Consider the following 19,420-nt stretch of genomic DNA (forward strand, 5'->3'; position numbering starts at 1 on the left):
AAATAAAATCCAAAAGCCAAAACAAAGCCAAAAAGAAAAACAGCAAGTGTTTTCTAAACTGACAGCAGTTGACAAAGCCCTGTCAGGGATTAAAATATGTCATCAAACCAGTGTATTCAGCTGGGTATACAGTAGCACGTTGGACATCACTGACAGAGGGCTTTTCCTGTCCAACCCACCACTGTATTGCCGCACTGCTTAATGTCTTACATAACAGATGAAGATGGAAGGTGCAGTGGAAGATCACATCTTTATTATTCTACACCTGAATGACCAGAGGGTTGTCACATGTTACACTTAACGGTTCATTCCAGCAAATCATCTGTATTTCTAGATCCGTCACTAAAAGTGTGATTTAATATGATACCACTTTCTTGTTAGCTTCATTGAGTGTACTGTACAAAGTAACAACACACAATCACAGTCACATTCTACAATCACAGAAATAGAATTACTCTAACAAACATTCCCATGCAGTTCATTCTATTTCTATGCATACTATATCAAATCAATGTAAATAGTCCGGGTGGCCATTTGATTAATTGTTCATCAGTCTTATGGCTTGGGGGTAGAAGCTAGTAAGGAGTCTTTTGGTCCTAGACTTGGCGCTCCGGTACCGCTTGATGTGCGGTAGCAGAGAGAACAGTCTATGACTTGGGTGATTGGATTATTTTACACCGCCTAGGACCTGGATGGCAGGAAGCTTGGCACCAGTGATGTACTGGGCAATACCCACTACCCTCTGTAGCGCCTTACAGTCGGATGCCGAGCAGTTGCCATACCAGGCGGTGATGCAACCGGTCAGGATGCTCTCGATGGTGCAGCTGTAGAACTTTTTGAGGATCTGGGGATCCATGACAAATCTTTTCAGTCTCCTGAGATAGAAAAGGTGTTGTCGTGCCCTCTTCATGACTTTCTTGGTGTGTTTGGACCATGATAGAGCGTTGGTGATGTGGACACCAAGGAACTTGAAACTCTTGACCCGCTCCACTACAGCCTCATTGATGTTAATGGGGGTGTGTTCAGCCCTCCTTTTCCTGTAGTCCACAATCAGCTCTTTTGTCTTGCTCACATTAAGGGAGAGGTTGTTGTTCTGGCACCACACTACCAGATCTCTGACCTCCTCCCTATAGGCTGTCTCATTGTTGTCAGTGATCAGCCACTGTTGTGTTGTCAGCAAACTTAATGATGGTGTTAGTGTCGTGCTTGGCCACACAGTTGTGGGTGAACAGGGAGTACAGGAGGGGACTAAGCACGCACCCCTGAAGGGCCCCAGTGTTGAGGATCAGCGTGGCATATGTGTTTTTGCCTACCCTTACCACCTGGTGCTGGACCGTCAGGAAGTCCAGGATCCAGTTGTAGAAGGATGTGTTTAGTCTCAGGGTCCTTAGCTTAGTGATGAGCTTTGTGGCCACTACGGTGTTGAATTCTGAGCTGTAGTCAATGAACAGGATTTTCACACAGGTGTTCCTTTTGTCCAGGTGGCAAATGGCAGTGTGGAGTGTGATTAAGATTTCGTCATCTTTGGATCTGTTGCGGCGGTATGCAAATTAGAGTGGGTCTAATGTTTCCGGGATGATGGATTTGACCAGCCTTTCAAAGCACTTCAGGGCTACCGACGTGAGTACTATGGGGTGGTAATCATTTAGGCATGTTACCTTCGCTTTCTTGGGCACAGGGACTATGTGGGTCTATTTGAAACATGTAGGTATTACAGACTCCTTCAGGGAGAGGTTGAAAATGTCAGTGAAGACACTTGCCATTTGATCCGCACATGCTTTGAGTACACATCCTGGTAATCCATCTGGCCTCACGGCTTTGTGAATGTTGACTTGTTTAAAGGTCTTGCTCACATCGGCTATGGAGAGCGTGATCACACAGTCATCCAGAACAGCTGGTGCTCTCATGAATGCTTCAGTGTTGCTTGCCTCGAAGCGTGCATAAAAGACATTTAGCTTGTCTGGTAGGCTCGCGTCACTGGGCAGCTCATGGCTGGGTTTCCCTTTGTACTCCGTAATAGTTTGCAAGCCCTGCCCCATCCGACGAGCGTCAGAGCCGGTGTAGTAGGATTCAATCTTAGTCCTGTATTTAAACTTTGACCTTTTGATGGTTCGTCTGTGGGCCAAGCAGGATTTCTTATAAACGTCCAGATTAGTGTCCCACTCCTTGAAAGCGGCAGCTTTAGTCTTTAGCTCAGTTGGATGTTGCCTGTAATCCATGGCTTCTGGTTGGGATATGTACGTACGGTTACTGTGGGGACGACGTCATCAATGCACTTATTGATGAAACCGGTGACTGAGGTGGTATACTCCTCAATGCCATTGGATGAATCCCGGAACATATTCCAGTCTGTGCTAGCAAAACAGTCCCGTAGCGTCGCATCCGCGTCATCTGACCACTTCCGTATTGAACGAGTCACTTGTAATTCCTGCTTTAGTTTTTGCTTGTAAGGAGGAATCAGGAGGATAGGATTGGAGGGTGAGGGAGAGTTTTTTTATGCGTCTCTGTGTGTGGAGTAAAGGTGGTCTAGAGTTTTTTTCCTCTGGTCACACGTGACATGCTGGGCATGTCACAGTCATTAGTGAAGAGAAACGGCACCTTTAAGTCAGCTCAAATAATTTCCCTTTCCACTGCAGTAGGCAGCTATCTACCTGTTTTGTTTGTAGTCTCAGCACTTTCATAAGCAAGCTGTCAATGTTCAGGGCTCATTGTTCAGACAGAATGCCACCCGCTCAGGCCGTTTGACAACAGAACTGCTGCTCTAGCATTTAGTGAGGGTTAGATGAGACTGGGAGTCTGCAGTCTGCATTCTCCCTCCATTCATTATGCAGGCCTTTCCTACCCCAGAGAGCTACAGCCCTGGCAATTAAGGACACCTGCACCATGTCAGATATAGAGTTTATTCAATTTTGATTTTGCATCCCATTATTGCACTTTATATACATCACAGAAGACTGACATATAACAAAACCATTTGACATACACTACCGGTCAAAAGTTTTAGAACACCTACTCATTCTAGGGTTTTTCTTTATTTTTACTATTTTCTACATTGTTGAATAATAGTGAAGACATCACAACTATGAAATAACACATATGGAATCATGTAGTAACCAAAAAAGCATATTTTATATTTGCCTTGATGACAGCTTTGCACACTCCTTTTTCTCCCCAATTTTGATATCCAATTGGTAGTTACAGTCTTGTCCCATTGCTGCAACTCCCGTACGGACTTAGGAGAGGCGAAGGTCGAGAGCCATGCGTCCTCCAAAACACGACCCAGCCAAGCCGCACTGCTTCTTGACAAATGCTCTCTTAACCCTTAAGCCAGCCGCACCAGTGTGTCAGAGGAAACACCGTTCAACTGGTAACCGAAGTCAGCATGCATGCGCCTGGCCCTCCACAAGGAGTCACTAGAGAGCGATGGGACAAGGACATCCCGGGCCGGCCAAACCCTAAACTAACCCAGACGACGCTGGGCCAATTGTGCTCCACCTCATGGGTCTCCCGGTCGCGACCGGCTGCAACACAGCCTGGGATCGTACCTGGGTCTGTAGTGATGCCTCTAGCACTGCGATGCAGTGCCTTAGACCACTGCGACACTCGGGAGTCGGAGTTTACTTTTTTTTTGTTTATTAATATATGTTAAAAATATGAACATTCCACCCATTAGGCCACTAGGTCATTTGACTGCAGGAAAGGGCTACGGTAGGATAGGATAGGCCTTCGTCACTATAAATGGCCACAGAGGGTTATGGCACTATCATTACCATTAATTCAACTTTGAAGAGAAACTATTGCATTCATATGGAGATATGCCATAGGCTGCACTATTATAGTGTGTTTGAGTTTATAATGAGTGTCTAATTGTTCAATAATAGCTAAGATAGGGGTAATTAATAGGCTGCCTATTGAGCGTGGGAGAACAGGGATACATACGGTACATATAATGACATAACAGTGTAATTGACAGAAAAAAACATTTCTGTTGTGTATTTCTATCCATTTCCTTTTCACACAACAAAATAAAGGCATGAGCAATTTGAAAATCATTCAGACAGTGAACGTTGAGTAAGGCTTGCCTTCACTAAATTAGGTTTCTTTATGATGGGTTTGGTTTTCTTCCGTCATTCACAATGCTGTTGCATAACACAGTGTAATGGGAGTCATAACTGTCATATCGGCCATTTTGCTGTTATGGATGTCAAACCCAGCCAAGCCAGTGCTGCAGCATATCTACATGACAAGCCTCATATACAGTTACATAAACTAAAGGCAGTGTTTTTGTTGTTTTCATAAGCGAGTGGAGTGGAGCCAAGCTGCCCCCTTTCCTCTAGCTCTAATCCCTCTTACTGGGTGTAGTGATAAGCATGTTTGACTTGGCCCACATTTCCTGTGTTGTTTCTGCCTTGCCAAACCATGTGACTCCCAGTCCCTGTAGAGTTGGATAATCTGAGTGATGCCTGTTAGGCACTGCTCTCCTCCTGGACCAAGCAACAGAACAGCAGGGAAGGAAAACAAAATGCCCGCTTTTCATTTGCTTTCCTCCCTCCATTTTCTCCTTCCCTCTTTCCCCAACCTCTTCCCCCCCATTAAATGTTTTGCTGCTCATAGATAGATAGATCTGTTGGTGAGAGCTGGTGGCTTTGTTGACATGCTTTGCCGTCTCACCTCCCCATGTGATAGGATTGAACGCCATAGGGCCACTGGTGACCAAACCGTCTCTGGCCCCAGCCCATTGGCCCGCTGAAAGCTGTGATTAACCGTGCCGATGCAAGCTGTAGCCAATCAGATCAGACGGTGTGTGTAGATTGAGGAGGGTGGTGGATAGTTGCTGTACACCAGTTGAAGGCTATTGAGATGCAGCCCAGTTGTCAGGGACACAGTCTTTGGAGCTTACACTAATTACCTCTGAAGAAAGAAAACATTTTTTTATAATAATATTGTTTAATAAGATCCATCTTTGTTTTCTAAGAAGTGGTAGTTTTTGATAATTTGATAATATTATTCCTGTTATTTCTGATATTGTATGGGAGGTTTTGGCTTGGACTTCCTTTACATACCTTACTCCTGTTATTGTGGTAAACGTATCTTACCATATATGATGATTAGATGTGTTGAACACTAAGCGAGGCGATACCAGCCAGGCATTGTTGTGATCCACCTCTACGCAGACGACACCATTCTATATACTTTCGGCCCGTCATTGGACACTGTGCTATCTAACCTCCAAACAAGCTTCAATGCCATACAACACTCCTTCCGTGGCCTCCAACTGCTCTTAAACGCTAGTAAAACCAAATGCATGCTTTTCAACCGGTCGCTGCCTGCACCCGCATGCCCGACTAGCATCACCACCCTGGATGGTTCCGACCTAGAATATGTGGACGTCTATAAGTACCTAGGTGTCTGGCTAGACTGCAAACTCTCCTTCCAGACTCATATCAAACATCTCCAATCGAAAATCAAATCAAGAGTCGGCTTTCTATTCCGCAACAAAGCCTCCTTCACTCACGCCGCCAAGCTTACCCTAGTAAAACTGACTATCCTACCGATCCTCGACTTCGGCGATGTCATCTACAAAATGGCTTCCAACACTCTACTCAGCAAACTGGATGCAGTCTATCACAGTGCCATCCGTTTTGTCACTAAAGCACCTTATACCACCCACCACTGCGACTTGTATGCTCTAGTCGGCTGGCCCTCGCTACATATTCGTCGCCAGACCCACTGGCTCCAGGTCATCTACAAGTCCATGCTAGGTAAAGCGCTGCCTTATCTCAGCTCACTGGTCACGATGGCAACACCCATCCGTAGCACGCGCTCCAGCAGGTGTATCTCACTGATCATCCCTAAAGCCAACACCTCATTTGGCCGCCTTTCGTTCCAGTACTCTGCTGCCTGTGACTGGAACGAATTGCAAAAATCGCTGAAGTTGGAGACTTTTATCTCCCTCACCAACTTCAAACATCAGCTATCTGAGCAGCTAACCGATCGCTGCAGCTGTACATAGTCTATTGGTAAATAGCCCACCCTCCATACTGTTTTTATTTATTTACTTTTCTGCTCTTTTGCACACCAATATCTCTACCTGTACATGACCATCTGATCATTCATCACTCCAGTGTTAATCTGCAAAATTGTTATTATTTGCCTACCTCCTCATGCCTTTTGCACACATTGTATATAGACTCCCCCTTTGTTTTCTACTGTGTTATTGACATGTTAATTGTTTACTCCATGTGTAACTCTTTGTTGTCTGCTCACACTGCTATGCTTTATCTTGGCCAGGTCGCAGTTGCAAATGAGAACTTGTTCTCAACTAGCCTACCTGGTTAAATAAAGGTGTTCTCAACTAGCCTACCTGGTTAAATAAAGGTGTTCTCAACTAGCCTACCTGGTTAAATAAAGGTGAAATAAAAAAATAAAAAAATAAAAATCCCTGTGGACCGTGTTATTGATTTGCTGGTCGGTGCCACAGACTACACTGTCCTGATTAGGGGCTGATATTTCAGCGGATGGCACAAAACAGCTGCAGTCTGTTTACATGCACGCACGCACGCACACACACACACACACACACACACACACACACACACACACACACACACACACACACACACACACACACACACACACACACACACACACACACACACACACACACACACACAACCCAGCCAGTGAATCATATATGGAAGGAGGACCCTCACTGATGAGGCGATAATTATTGTTTTCTCCCAAGGGATTCTGGGATAGACATCACACACACCTACAGGTTTTCTCTTCCTGTCTGATCTCCTCCAGAACGTTGATCACCACCAGGGTGTAACTCTACCTCTCTCCTTTTTCATTATAGCATGTTCACATGCTGAAAACTTTACCTCAGAAACAATCATCACAAAACAAACCCTTTATTTATGTTACTCCTAAAAAAAAGCATAGGTTTTAGTAGAATATCTATAAGAGTCCTCAGAGCAACATACTGCCCTCGAAGCTACGGCAGTATGATCGCCTATGGAAATGTTTACATTTTTTCAATGATAGGGCCTACTACTAGGGTTGTTGTTTATGGGACTCATAACTGCTGCTGCCAGTTAAACTTGTCTGTCTGTTGGTGTCTCTCCTTGGATGTACTGTACACAAAAGTGATTGACAGTGTTTCCATATAGATAGGTGTATTTCATTACCTTGTAGAGGCTACAGTATGTCATGTTTGCTGTTGTCTGTCCTGGGAGAGGAGCTAGTGGAATGAAATGAAATGGCTGGAGCCGGAACGATTCCCTCTGAGGGAAGAAAGGAGTGCTGAGAAGAATCTTGTATCGCTGCTTCAGGCTACTCTGACAGGCCTTGTCTACAGGAAAGACTGACGGACTTTAGTTTACATAGATAGTACTTTACATACCATAGATAGTACTTTTGGAGTACTTGTTCATCCATTTACACTATCTTCTCTAAATAATATGTGCTTACCTCATGTTTTTGATTTTCCATGCTTTATAAAGTTGATGATATAGTACAGTAGTAGGCAGCGAAATCTGTGACTGGCAGGTATACAACATCTTCATAACCATTGTGGTGTTTTTGTTAACTCGCAGGTGCTGCATACTTCTATAGTGTTTCTCCTGCATGTTTGATACCTGGATTAGTTTAGTGAACTTTGTACTGAACTTGTTTATAAATAAACTAGCCTGTTGTCTAAATCCTATGGTGAGACGTTTAATTGGCTTTCACACTTTGGCGTAGGTTCCTTTGATTTAGGTCAGTGTCTCATAGGATAAGGTTTAATCATGTGTAGGTCATCTTGTGTAAGCAAGTGACCCACTTCACTTTACAGCATCAACAGTGTTTGTATTGTGAAATTGCTGTCTGACATTGTGTGTAAAAAGTTACCACATCTGGGTCAAATACATCATGTCAAATACTTTCAAATATTTGAGCTGTGCTTGATTTCGTTTGCCCAGGCCTACAAGGGAACCAACAGATTAGTCCCAAAAGTGCAAACTCCAGTTAACACATATCATTACACGTATTATCTATTTGATGTTTGATCAATGACAGCATATCTCGTTCAGAATAGTGTCCAATTCATATTCCTGTTATAATATTGTTGTGTTTTATTATAAAACAATAAAATATTGTTGAAATGGTTTGTTAAATTGAATTGTTAATGAGGACCTTATTAAGATATTGATATCTCCTCCAATGAATCATAGCCAGAGTATGGAATATGCCCCACCCTGAATATGTTGCATTCACTCTACATCATTATCAATAGCCGCTGTGCTGACTGCTGACATAACATCATATGATGAGCTGTTTTGTTATTGGCAGCAATGTCTATGTACTGTATCTTTTGACACATTTGAATTTACAAGGTAATTTTTCCCACTTCCTGTTTCATGATCATGTTATTACTAAATATGTGGTGTTATGTGTTATGACTGACTCCATATTTCCTGTTGTTGTTTTGAACAGACTGAAGAAGAAATCCCAGTCAGTGGATATTGCTACTCAAGGATTCTCCCCTACCTTGGTGCCAGCCTCACCTCACAAGACTGAACCACCTGTTACCAAGACAACCACGTTGGGGGTGCAGCAAAACAATGCAACCAATTCCCAGAGAATCTGCAGTCCACGGTGCAGCGAGCTGAAACGCGGCTACACCATCGGTAAATGAAAAGTGCTAGAATTCTGATCGGCCCATCTATGTGGTCCATGTTCCATGTTCCTCCATTTGGCTTTCCTCCGGGACATGAGTCTGCGGCAGGAAGAGGAAGGGATGTTGGAGGGTTTGTCTGTGTGTGTGTGTGTGTGTGTGTGTGTGTGTGTGTGTGTGTGTGTGTGTGTGTGTGTGTGTGTGTGTGTGTGTGTGTGTGTGTGTGTGTGTGTGTGTGTGTGTGTGTGTGTCTGTGTGTGTGTGTGTGTGTAGATGCTTTGTAAGGCGACTGACTGATTGAACCTCAAGATGGCCTCGTTGCCTTGAGTCACAATAAATCATTTTTGGGGAGTGCTGGTTGGTGCTTGTGGCAGCTATAGGCTACTTTATATTTATGTAGGAATATATTTAGCTATTGTCAGAGGTGTAGTAATGACACTTGAGGAAGCACACTTTCTGAGTTGGTAAAATGAATTTTGGGAGTTGATAATGTAATGCACACACTATCTCTGAATCATTCTGCCTCTGGAATGTGATTTCCCATTGACGTCACTACTTTTGTTAGCTAGCTTCAAGGATGGACATTGTACTGCCAAGGAGTTCTGCATGTGTCAGACTTTTAATTAATCATTTGGTTTAACCTTGTACACACACACACCTTATACATCTTAACCCGCTGTTAATAGAGAGATGATTGGCTGTTGAATCATACTGACACCAATGGAAAGGTAGGAGTGCAATGTAAGTCAGTCGGTCAGTCAGTCAGCTGATGAATGGTGAATTGAATCAATTCAGCTTGCTATTATATATTGATCTGATGTAAGAAGAGGTCCATTCATGACCAGACAGTCTCAGCAGGCCTATGGGGGTGATGTAACAACACTCTCTAGTCTTCAATAATCATTTACCTAATTCTGTAGCTGTGAAATAACCATATACCGTGTTTGTGTTCTCTGTAACTGGCCAAGTTATTCTAAAAGAATTGTGTACAGGTCCGCCTACCGTCCCGTGTGCAACCCCCCCAAAAAATGATTGGGGCTGCCTCTCCTGGCCATGCTGCTTGGTCCTTTGGTGGTGGGTAGTTCTGTCACGATAGTCGTGGTGGAAATGACCGGACCAAGGTGCAGTGTGGTGAGCGTACGTTTTCCTTTATTTATGTAAATGTCGCCAACAAAACAATAAACAAAGCAACGACCGTGAAGCTTACTAGGGCTATAGTGCCACTAACAAAGATAACTACCCACAAAATACAAAGGAAAAAAGGCTGCCTAAGTATGATTCCCAATCAGAGACAACGAGAGACAGCTGTCCCTGATTGAGAACCATACCCGGCCAAAACATAGAAACAGAAAGATAGAAATAAAGAAACTAGAATGCCCACCCTAGTGACACCCTGGCCTACCCAAAATAAAGAATAACAGCCTCTCTATGGCCAGGGCGTGACATTAATGTTCCCCAGAACACCGTATGTCTACAGCAGTTTTCCTTCATTTAGCCTTTACCTATTTCATTTGTAATATACTGTATAATAAGTTGTGTCAACAAGGCGTTTTACCAATGGTCTCTTGAGCTCCTGACTCTACAACCTGATGCCTTAGCAGCAGTGTCGGGGGTTACGCGTTTCAAAATTAACACGTTACATAATCGGATTACTTTTAATGAGTAACGGAGTAAAGTAACATGTTACTGTTCAAATTGGGTAATATTATTACAGTTACTTTGTCAAACAACACCTGCGTTACTTTCAGAATCATATCTCTACCGGGACGGGTGTTTCCATGATCCAATCTTGACTTGTTTCCTCATTTAGTTTTCGAGTGAGTGGAGAGTCTGTTTGGAGAAATGTCATGACAGCTGCTGTCCATAGAAATGTACACCTCTGATCTTTGCCATTGATCGCTTCTTTGATAGCAAAGCCCATAGAGGGCTTTCCTGTCTAGTGGCAAGTGTGCCCTCTATACATCTCTATGGGTTCATGTTCGTGCGCTCTATAACCAGAACTGCCGGCTTGAAATGAATGAAAATATAAGAAATTTGTACAGATGTTTGGCTTACAGTATACTGTAGATGGATAATTTAGCAGCCCATATATAGCTCAGCACTTGTAGACTAGTACAGGAAAGCAACGCCACAGATGAAACTAGTGATCAAACCCATTATATAGGCCTAATGTCTAGTTACTTACCCATTATTATTAATCCCAACTCTGCTTAACAGCAGGGTTAAATCATGCTTAATGTAAAACAATGCTGAGAGCTCTTTGTGCATTTATTGTGTCCTGTCCTTGAGCTTATGTGATTAATTATCAATGTAAATGAATACAGTTGAAATCCCTGCTACAGTGTAAGTGCTCTGCTACTGGAGTAGTGAGGGTATGGATGTAAAAAGAGTGTCAATAGTGTGTGGGTCCTTTATTGGCTTGTTTTATAATATATCATCTCTGGTGACAGATGTAAACATACATCTACACGCCATTAAATATAAAGACAGTTAGCTAATTGTAATAGTTAGCTAGCTAGCTGGCGCTAACAAGATTTGGTTCTAGGTTGCGACATTAGGCCTATATAATGGGTAAGTAACTAGACATTAGGCCTATATAATGGGTAAGTAACTAGACATTAGGCCTATATAATGGGTAAGTAACTAGACATTAGGCCTATATAATGGGTAAGTAACTAGACATTAGGCCTATATAATGGGTAAGTAACTAGACATTAGGCCTATATGATGGGTAAGTAACTAGACATTAGGCCTATATAATGGGTAAGTAACTAGACATTAGGCCTATATAATGGGTAAGTAACTAGACATTAGGCCTATATAATGGGTAAGTAACTAGACATTAGGCCTATATAATGGGTAAGTAACTAGACATTGACTAGTGACGGTCCCTCATTCTAAACCCCTATCTTGATGTGCTTTATAATCCACCCTTCAGGCTAAAGCAACATATCTAGCCAGCCCATTTGGATCCTATCATGCTAATTTATTCTAATAGGAGAATAAATAATAATGTAGCCTAGGGGGACATGGCAGCTTTTTGTGCTGTCTGTCTGTGACAGAACCTACCTCCTGACAGAGCTGTCATGACACCATCAAGACGTTTTAATAGCCACACAATCAATGAGCCTCCAACCAGGTTCAACACTTGAATTTCCACTGATAGTCTGAGATGAGTGAGGCGACGGTGGCACTGATTACGCCCCAAATGACACCCCATTCCTTACATACTAAACAACTTTTATGGGCCCTGGTCAAAAGTAGTGCACTATATAGGGAATAGGGTGCCATTTGGAGTGCTGGCACTGAAGGATCTGGCTGAGTAGGAGTTGTAACCACCTGGAAGTGCCTGGAAGGGTGCACAGCCTTAAGAGTCTGTCAGTGGGAAGCTGGAGCTAATGGCTTCTGAGAGGGTTATTCACCTTGTACTTTTGTGGCGCTCCTTTCTCTCTCTCTCTCTCTCTCTCTCTCTCTCTCTCTCTCAGTCAGTCTGACTCGTTATTCCCTAATGTATTAGCCGTGTCTCTGACCCATGGGGTTTGTTTTGGGAATCTGTCTCAAGGACAGTAGAGGCAACAGATTTGTGCATTGCTCCAACCTTGGCCACAGTGTGAGGTGAGATGTATTATCACAGTACAGCACTGCTGTTTGACTTATTTCTGTGGACACATAGACTACACAGAGAGAGAGGACGGCGGTGCATGCTAACACAAATATTATGGTCTGAACGAGTGAGCAGGCTGACTATTATTAGGGCTGACCTGGTGGCCAGTCATTCTGGGGAGACAGAGTCACAAGGCCCTCTCTAAAGGGTCTGACAATTATTTGTGTGTGCGTGAGTGTGTGCATCAGGCATGTGTGTGTGTGTGTCAGGTTGCGATTTGGCTGCTACTGTTAACTGGAACAATGTCAGGATTTCTGCTATCTTTAAATGCGCGTTTATAAATTCTACTTGACTAGCTAGAGATGCTGCTCACCGTTATGGTTGGTGACAGTTATAGGCCTAGTCACTGCTTTAGGCAGAACATGAGTGTTCCTTTCTCCTCGTATTTCTTCGAACTGTCTAAGGGGGTTTGTTGCTTGTGTTTACCCATAGTAGCAGTTGCCAGGGGCGGCAATTACAGTATGTACACAACTGCTTGTCATCACCCACTGACACTGTATGCATTGGGACAGTTACTTTGAATTGGGACAATTCACTGTTTGGAAAGTATATACTGTATATTGTTTATTGGTATCTTTGATTAGTAATTCATTTTGCAGGCCTGTTTTGGCCTTACCATTATGATGTCAAGGTGAAGACGCACACTTATCCAGGTTGTGGACCAGAAATGTCACAATGATAACACTAATGTCCTTCCATCCTTCCATCCTTCCACTGCTCTGTCGTTGTGTGCTAAATAAGGAACACAGTGCCATTTGGGACACAGGCAAGATGCCTAGCCCAGTAGGACCATCAGTAGGGCAATCAGTAGGACCATCAGTAGGGCAATCAGTAGGACCATCAGTAGGGCCATCAGTAGGGCAATCAGTAGAACCATTAGTGGGGCCATCAGTAGGACCATCAGTAGGGCCGTCAGTAGGACCGTCAGTAGGGTCATCAGTAGGACCATCAGTAGGGCAATCAGTAGGACCGTCAGTAGGGCCGTCAGTAGGGTCATCAGTAGGACCATCAGTAGGGCAATCAGTAGGACCGTCAGTAGGACCATCAGTAAGGCCATCAGTAGCACCATCTGAAAGGCCATCAGTAGGGCCATTAGAAAGGCCATCAGTAGGGCCATCAGTAGGACCATCAGTAGGGCCGTCAGTAGGACCGTCAGTAGGGTCATCAGTAGGACCATCCTTCACTGCAGCCGAAGTGAGTAAGACATTTAGACGTGTTAACCCTCGCAAGGCTGCAGGCCCAGACGGCATCCCCAGCCGCGCCCTCAGAGCATGCGCAGACCAGCTGGCCGGTGTGTTTACGGACATATTCAATCAATCCCTATACCAGTCTGCTGTTCCCACATGCTTCAAGAGGGCCACCATTGTTCCTGTTCCCAAGAAAGCTAAGGTAACTGAGCTAAACGACTACCGCCCAGTAGCACTCACATCCGTCATCATGAAGTGCTTTGAGAGACTAGTCAAGGACCATATCACCTCCACCCTACCTGACACCCTTGACCCACTCCAATTTGCTTACCGCCCAAATAGGTCCACAGATGATGCAATCTCAACCACCGCACACTGCCCTAACCCATCTGGACAAGAGGAATACCTATGTGAGAATGCTGTTCATCGACTACAGCTCGGCATTCAACACCATAGTACCCTCCAAGCTCGTCATCAAGCTCGAGACCCTGGGTCTCGACCCCGCCCCGTGCAACTGGGTACTGGACTTCCTGACGGGCCGCCCCCAGGTGGTGAGGGTAGGCAACAACATCTCCTCCCCGCTGATCCTCAACACTGGGGCCCCACAAGGGTGCATTCTGAGCCCTCTCCTGTACTCCCTGTTCACCCACGACTGCGTGGCCATGCACGCCTCCAACTCAATCATCAAGTTTGCGGACGACACAACAGTGGTAGGCTTGATTACCAATAACGACGAGACGGCCTACAGGGAGGAGGTGAGGGCCCTCGGAGTGTGGTGTCAGGAAAATAACCTCACACTCAACGTCAACAAAACTAAGGAGATGATTGTGGACTTCAGGAAACAGCAGAGGGAACACCCCCCCATCCACATCGATGGAACAGTAGTGGAGAGGGTAGCAAGTTTTAAGTTCCTCGGCATACACATCACAGACAAACTGAATTGGTCCACTCACACAGACAGCATCGTGAGGAAGGCGCAGCAGCGCCTCTTCAACCTCAGGAGCCTGAAGAAATTCGGCTTGTCACCAAAAGCACTCACAAACTTCTACAGATGCACAATCGAGAGCGTCCTGGTGGGCTGTATCACCGCCTGGTATGGCAACTGCACCGCCCTCAACCGTAAGGCTCTCCAGAGGGTAGTGAGGTCTGCACAACGCATCACCGGGGGCAAACTACCTGCCCTCCAGGACACCTACACCACCCGATGCTACAGGAAGGCCATAAAGATCATCAAGGACATCAACCACCCGAGCCACTGCCTGTTCACCCCGCTGTCATCCAGAAGGCGAGGTCAGTACAGGTGCATCAAAGCTGGGACCGAGAGACTGAAAAACAGCTTCTATCTCAAGGCCCTCAGACTGTTAAACAGCCACCACTAACATTGAGTGGCTACTGCCAACACACTGTCAATGACACTGACTCTACTCCAGCCACTTTAATCATGGGAATTGATGGGAAATGATGTAAATATATCACTAGCCACTTTAAACAATGCTACCTTATATAATGTTACTTACCCTACATTATTCATCTCATATGCATACGTAGATACTGTACTCTATATCATCGACTGCATCCTTATGTAATACATGTATCACTAGCCACTTTAACTACGCCACTTGGTTTACATACTCATCTCATATGTATATACTGTACTCAATATCATCTACTGTATCTTGCCTATGCTGCTCTGTACCATCACTCATTCATATATCCTTATGTACATATTCTTTATCCCCTTACACTGTGTATAAGACAGTCGTTTTTTTGGAATTGTTAGTTAGATTACTTGTTCGTTATTACTGCATTGTCGGAACTAGAAGCACAAGCATTTCGCTACACTCGCATTAACATCTGCTAACCATGTGTATGTGACAAATAAAATTTGATTTGATTTGATTTGATTTTGATTTGACAGTAGACCATCAGTAGGGCCATCAGTAGACCATCAGTAGGACCATCAGTAGGGCCAGTATGGCCCATGAGGGAGGAAAGGTCAAAACTCTGATTCATAGCTCTACATTATGTGATGACCTGATGTTTTCTCTGACCAGACATGTGTTGATGTTCACTTACTGTAGACTTACTGTAGCATGGTGGTTGTGATTCCCTTGTGGTTTAGCTGTAGCATGGTGGTTGTGATTCCCTTGTGGTTTAGCTGTAGTAGGGCGGTTGTGATTCCCTTATGGTTTTAGTTGTAGCATGGTGGTTGTGATTCCCTTATGGTTTAGCTGTAGCATGGTGGTTGTGATTCCCTTATGGTTTATCTGTAGTAGGGTGGTTGTGATTCCCTTATGGTTTTAGCTGTAGCATGGTGGTTGTGATTCCCCTATGGTTTAGATGTAGCAGGGGCCAGCTCTGTGTGGGAGTGGCCCCTGGTCTATAGAGCCCCATGCATTTTGGCAGTACAGCAGTATGCTGCCCACTCTCCCATGCTAGCTGGTCATGCCAGCAGAGCCTCTTCTGTGTGTTGAGATAGCAGCCAGCTTGGCTGAGGCTGGTCACGTAGCATCAGGGAGCTCAGGTCTCAAATCCAGCCCTGGTCGGGAGTCAGTGGAGCCTCGCACAGAGACCTGTCTCTGCTCCGCACATCCATGTGGCCCAACAATGTGATCCTACGTCTGGCGGAGTCCTGGAGGCTCTCCCCCACCCCAGGACAAGTCCAGGGTTTAAGGCAGACTGCAGGAAGGTAATCCTGTATTAGAACCTTCCATCGTTAAGCCTCTCAGAGCAGAGCAGGACTCTCCACATGACACTCTGGTATGGTCAGCCACAGTGTTTGCCTGATGATAAGAAATACCCACAGGAGGCAGGACACAGAAAGACGTTGTAACGTTTTGCTGGCTGCATCACATTGGGTTTTTGCTTTCCAAAAAATCAACAATCCAAAACAGTGTCTGTCTGTCTGTCTGTCTGTCTGCCCCCTAGTGTCTGTCTGTCTGCCCCCCAGTGTGTGTCTGTCTGTCTGCCCCCCAGTGTCTGTTTGTCTGTCTGTCTGTCTGCCCTCCAGTGTCTGTCTGTCTGTCTGCCGCCCAGTGTCCGTCTGTCTTCCCCCCAGTGTGTGTCTGTCTGCCCCCCAGTGTCTGTCTGTCTGTCTGCCCCCCAGTGTCCGTCTGTCTTCCCCCCAGTGTGTGTCTGTCTGCCCCCCAGTCTGTCTTCCCCCCAGTGTGTGTCTTTCTGCCCCCCAGTGTTTGTCTGTCTGCCCCCCAGTGTCTGTCTGCCTGTCTGCCCCCCAGTGTCTGTCTGCCTGTCTTCCCCCCAGTGTCTATCTGTCAGGCAGAGGTAGTGTTCCAGACCGTGTCTGGAATGACACCCTATATAGAGCCCAGGGTGTACTATACAGGGACTATGGTGACATTTCAGACGCAGCCCCAGCCAGGCAGCAGGAAGTCTCAGATGTTTAATTGTGCCCATTTAAAGTAATGAGGTAAAGTACAAAATTACAAGTAAAGTTATGACCATGCTTGGAAGCATTTTTTTCAAAGGTTAATGGTATGCCTTACTCATCCCCTGGGAGACGTGGGCTAGGTTGGATGATAACTTGGTTATAAGGCTTAATGTCACCTCTGTTTTCTGGGTTTGGAGCTTTGAACTTTCTTAGTCATTGCATATTATTCTCTTTGTGGATGTAGTGCTCCCTCAATCTTTCTCCCTCTCTCACTCTCTCTCTCTCTCTCTCTCTCTCTCTCTCTCTCTCTCTTTCTCTCTCTCTCTCTCTCTCTCTCTCTCTACATCCCTTCACCCACACTGCATTCATTAACCGTCTGAATTATTGAGAGGCATATCTCACGGGGGCAAAGATTTAGTGACCAGGTGGGTCACAGCTATCCATTACACCAGCCATGCTTCCATTGTCCTACAAGGCAAATTAAATCAGTCGTCGTAGCTCTTGGTTTTATCAATCTAAACAATAAACAGGTTTGTTCCATTCAGGATAGTCTTTTCTGTTCTGTGTCCCAAATGGCACCCTATTCCCGACATAGTGTGCTGCTTTTGAATAGAGCCCTATGAGCGATGGTCAAAAGTAGTGCACCATATAGGGAATATGGTGCTATTTGGGGCAAAGGCTGTGTAGAGGACATGTTTGACTGAATTATGGTTAGTATCGAGCACATAGACCAACATCATTCCGGAACAACACAAGACAAGGCTTTGATAATGTGGCATACCGATTGCTTTGTCTCTTTTCAAAGTTACCCCAGATTAAAGGGTGGGTGTGGAGGATTTCCTGCTATTTACAGCTTGAGAGCGATACAGTAATATGTTTAACCGGAGCTACTATAAAGCATGGTTAGCCAGATAATCAATCTCCATGTTGGGATTTGTGTATCACACACGCGCGCACGTATGCAAGCACGCACACACACCTCTGGTCTGACACTAATACCCCTCCTCATGTCATCTCAATGTCATTGGCCTATGATATGACACTATGCTAAATAGCACCACAACAAATGTCATGCAGATGTTCTGTGGGGCTTGGATAGCTTCCAAATCTATCCCATGTTAATTATTGTATAATCCATCTACATGATTCCGTTAGGGACTATCGTTAAGACTCAGTATCACTAACAATACGAAGGACAGCAATAGAGTAGTTTATCCTCAATGGTCTTTTATATGAATCAACAACTCTCAGGGCGATTCAAGCCCTTGTCATAGCGAGGTTAAATCTTTGCGTCCCAATGGCACCCTATTCTCATTATAGTGCACTACGTTTGACCTGGGCACATAGGGCCCAAAGTAGTGCACTGTAGGGAATAGAGTGCCATTCTGGACAGAACTATAGATCAATGACAGTGGCAATGGGATTCATAACAATGGCCATGGGAGAGTTTCAACTTTACCCAGCAATGAAAAACATGTTATTTTCTCTTGTGGTCAATTCAGCAGTGGGGAGATGAATTTACTGCAGTGTACTGTAAAATATCTGCCTTTGTTCCAGTGGTGTAATTACGTTGACGTCAAGTCCCTCTGCAGCCCTCGTCTCCTCTCCTCCAATCTGCGTTCAATTTATAAATGCCACCGCCAAGTAATCACATTGTCAGCCAGCCAGCCAGTCAGCCAGTCAGCCAGCCAGCCAGCCAGTTCAGCCAGTCAGCCAGTCAGTCAGCCAGCCAGCCAGTCAGCCAGCCAGCCAGTCAGCCAGTCAGCCAGCCAGTCAGTCAGCCAGCCAGTCAGCCAGTCAGCCAGTCAGCCAGTCAGCCAGCCAGTCAGCCAGCCAGCCAGTCAGCCAGTCAGCCAGCCAGTCAGCCAGCCTGCCGTCCCATGCCAGGGATTGATTACATACAGCTCAAATGAAGAGTAAGCAGTTTTTTCCTGCCGCTGTGTGTGTGTGCATGTGTGTGTGTGTGCATGTGTGTGTGTGTGCATGTGTGCGTGCATGTGTGTGTGTGTGCATGTGTGTGCGCATGCATGTGTGCGTGTGTGTGTGCGTGTTTGTGTAAAATAAGTCCTGGCTCTCCAAATAACTGTTGATATTTGTTTTCGTTTTGCTCATGAATTTATTGGATCCCGTTACATTGAGACAGTTATATTTCACCGTCCTGTGTTTGTGTTTTACACACCTGCATTGATGCAGCAGGATCAACTCGGTAAGAGTTGTATTTATTGTTACCCATTAAATGTTTGCTTACTTCTTGCATATTCAGTGTTATATTAATTGGTTTCAGAATGGCACTTGTAGGCCTGATGCCAGTAAGGAGCATACAAATGTTACCATTCACACAATCGTTAAGGTTATTTACACATTTATTTAGCCATAGGAGCTGGCTACAGCACACATGTCATTTTCAACTGTGCAGGTATCCAAGACACAGATTAAGTCTAGTCCTAGACTAAAATGCTTCCTCAATGGAGAAACTGTCCATCTATGTTTCCCATAATACAGACCCATAATAGGAGTATTGC

At 44.9% G+C, this 19,420-nt stretch overlaps 1 protein-coding gene across 5 annotated transcripts in view; it reads left to right on the forward strand.

Annotated features, from left to right (window-relative positions):
* Positions 1–19,420, forward strand: part of LOC109901687 (oxidation resistance protein 1) — a 208,585-nt gene that overhangs the window by 118,295 nt on the left and 70,870 nt on the right. For all 5 annotated transcript variants that reach the window (XM_031786958.1, XM_031786961.1, XM_031786963.1 and 2 more), the window contains exon 3: positions 8,479–8,672. In XM_031786958.1, coding sequence (XP_031642818.1) covers positions 8,479–8,672 — 194 coding nt within the window. The remainder of the gene's footprint in view (positions 1–8,478; positions 8,673–19,420) is intronic.

This window comes from Oncorhynchus kisutch, linkage group LG13, assembly GCF_002021735.2.
Source record: "Oncorhynchus kisutch isolate 150728-3 linkage group LG13, Okis_V2, whole genome shotgun sequence".
NCBI classification, from domain to species: domain Eukaryota; kingdom Metazoa; phylum Chordata; class Actinopteri; order Salmoniformes; family Salmonidae; genus Oncorhynchus; species Oncorhynchus kisutch.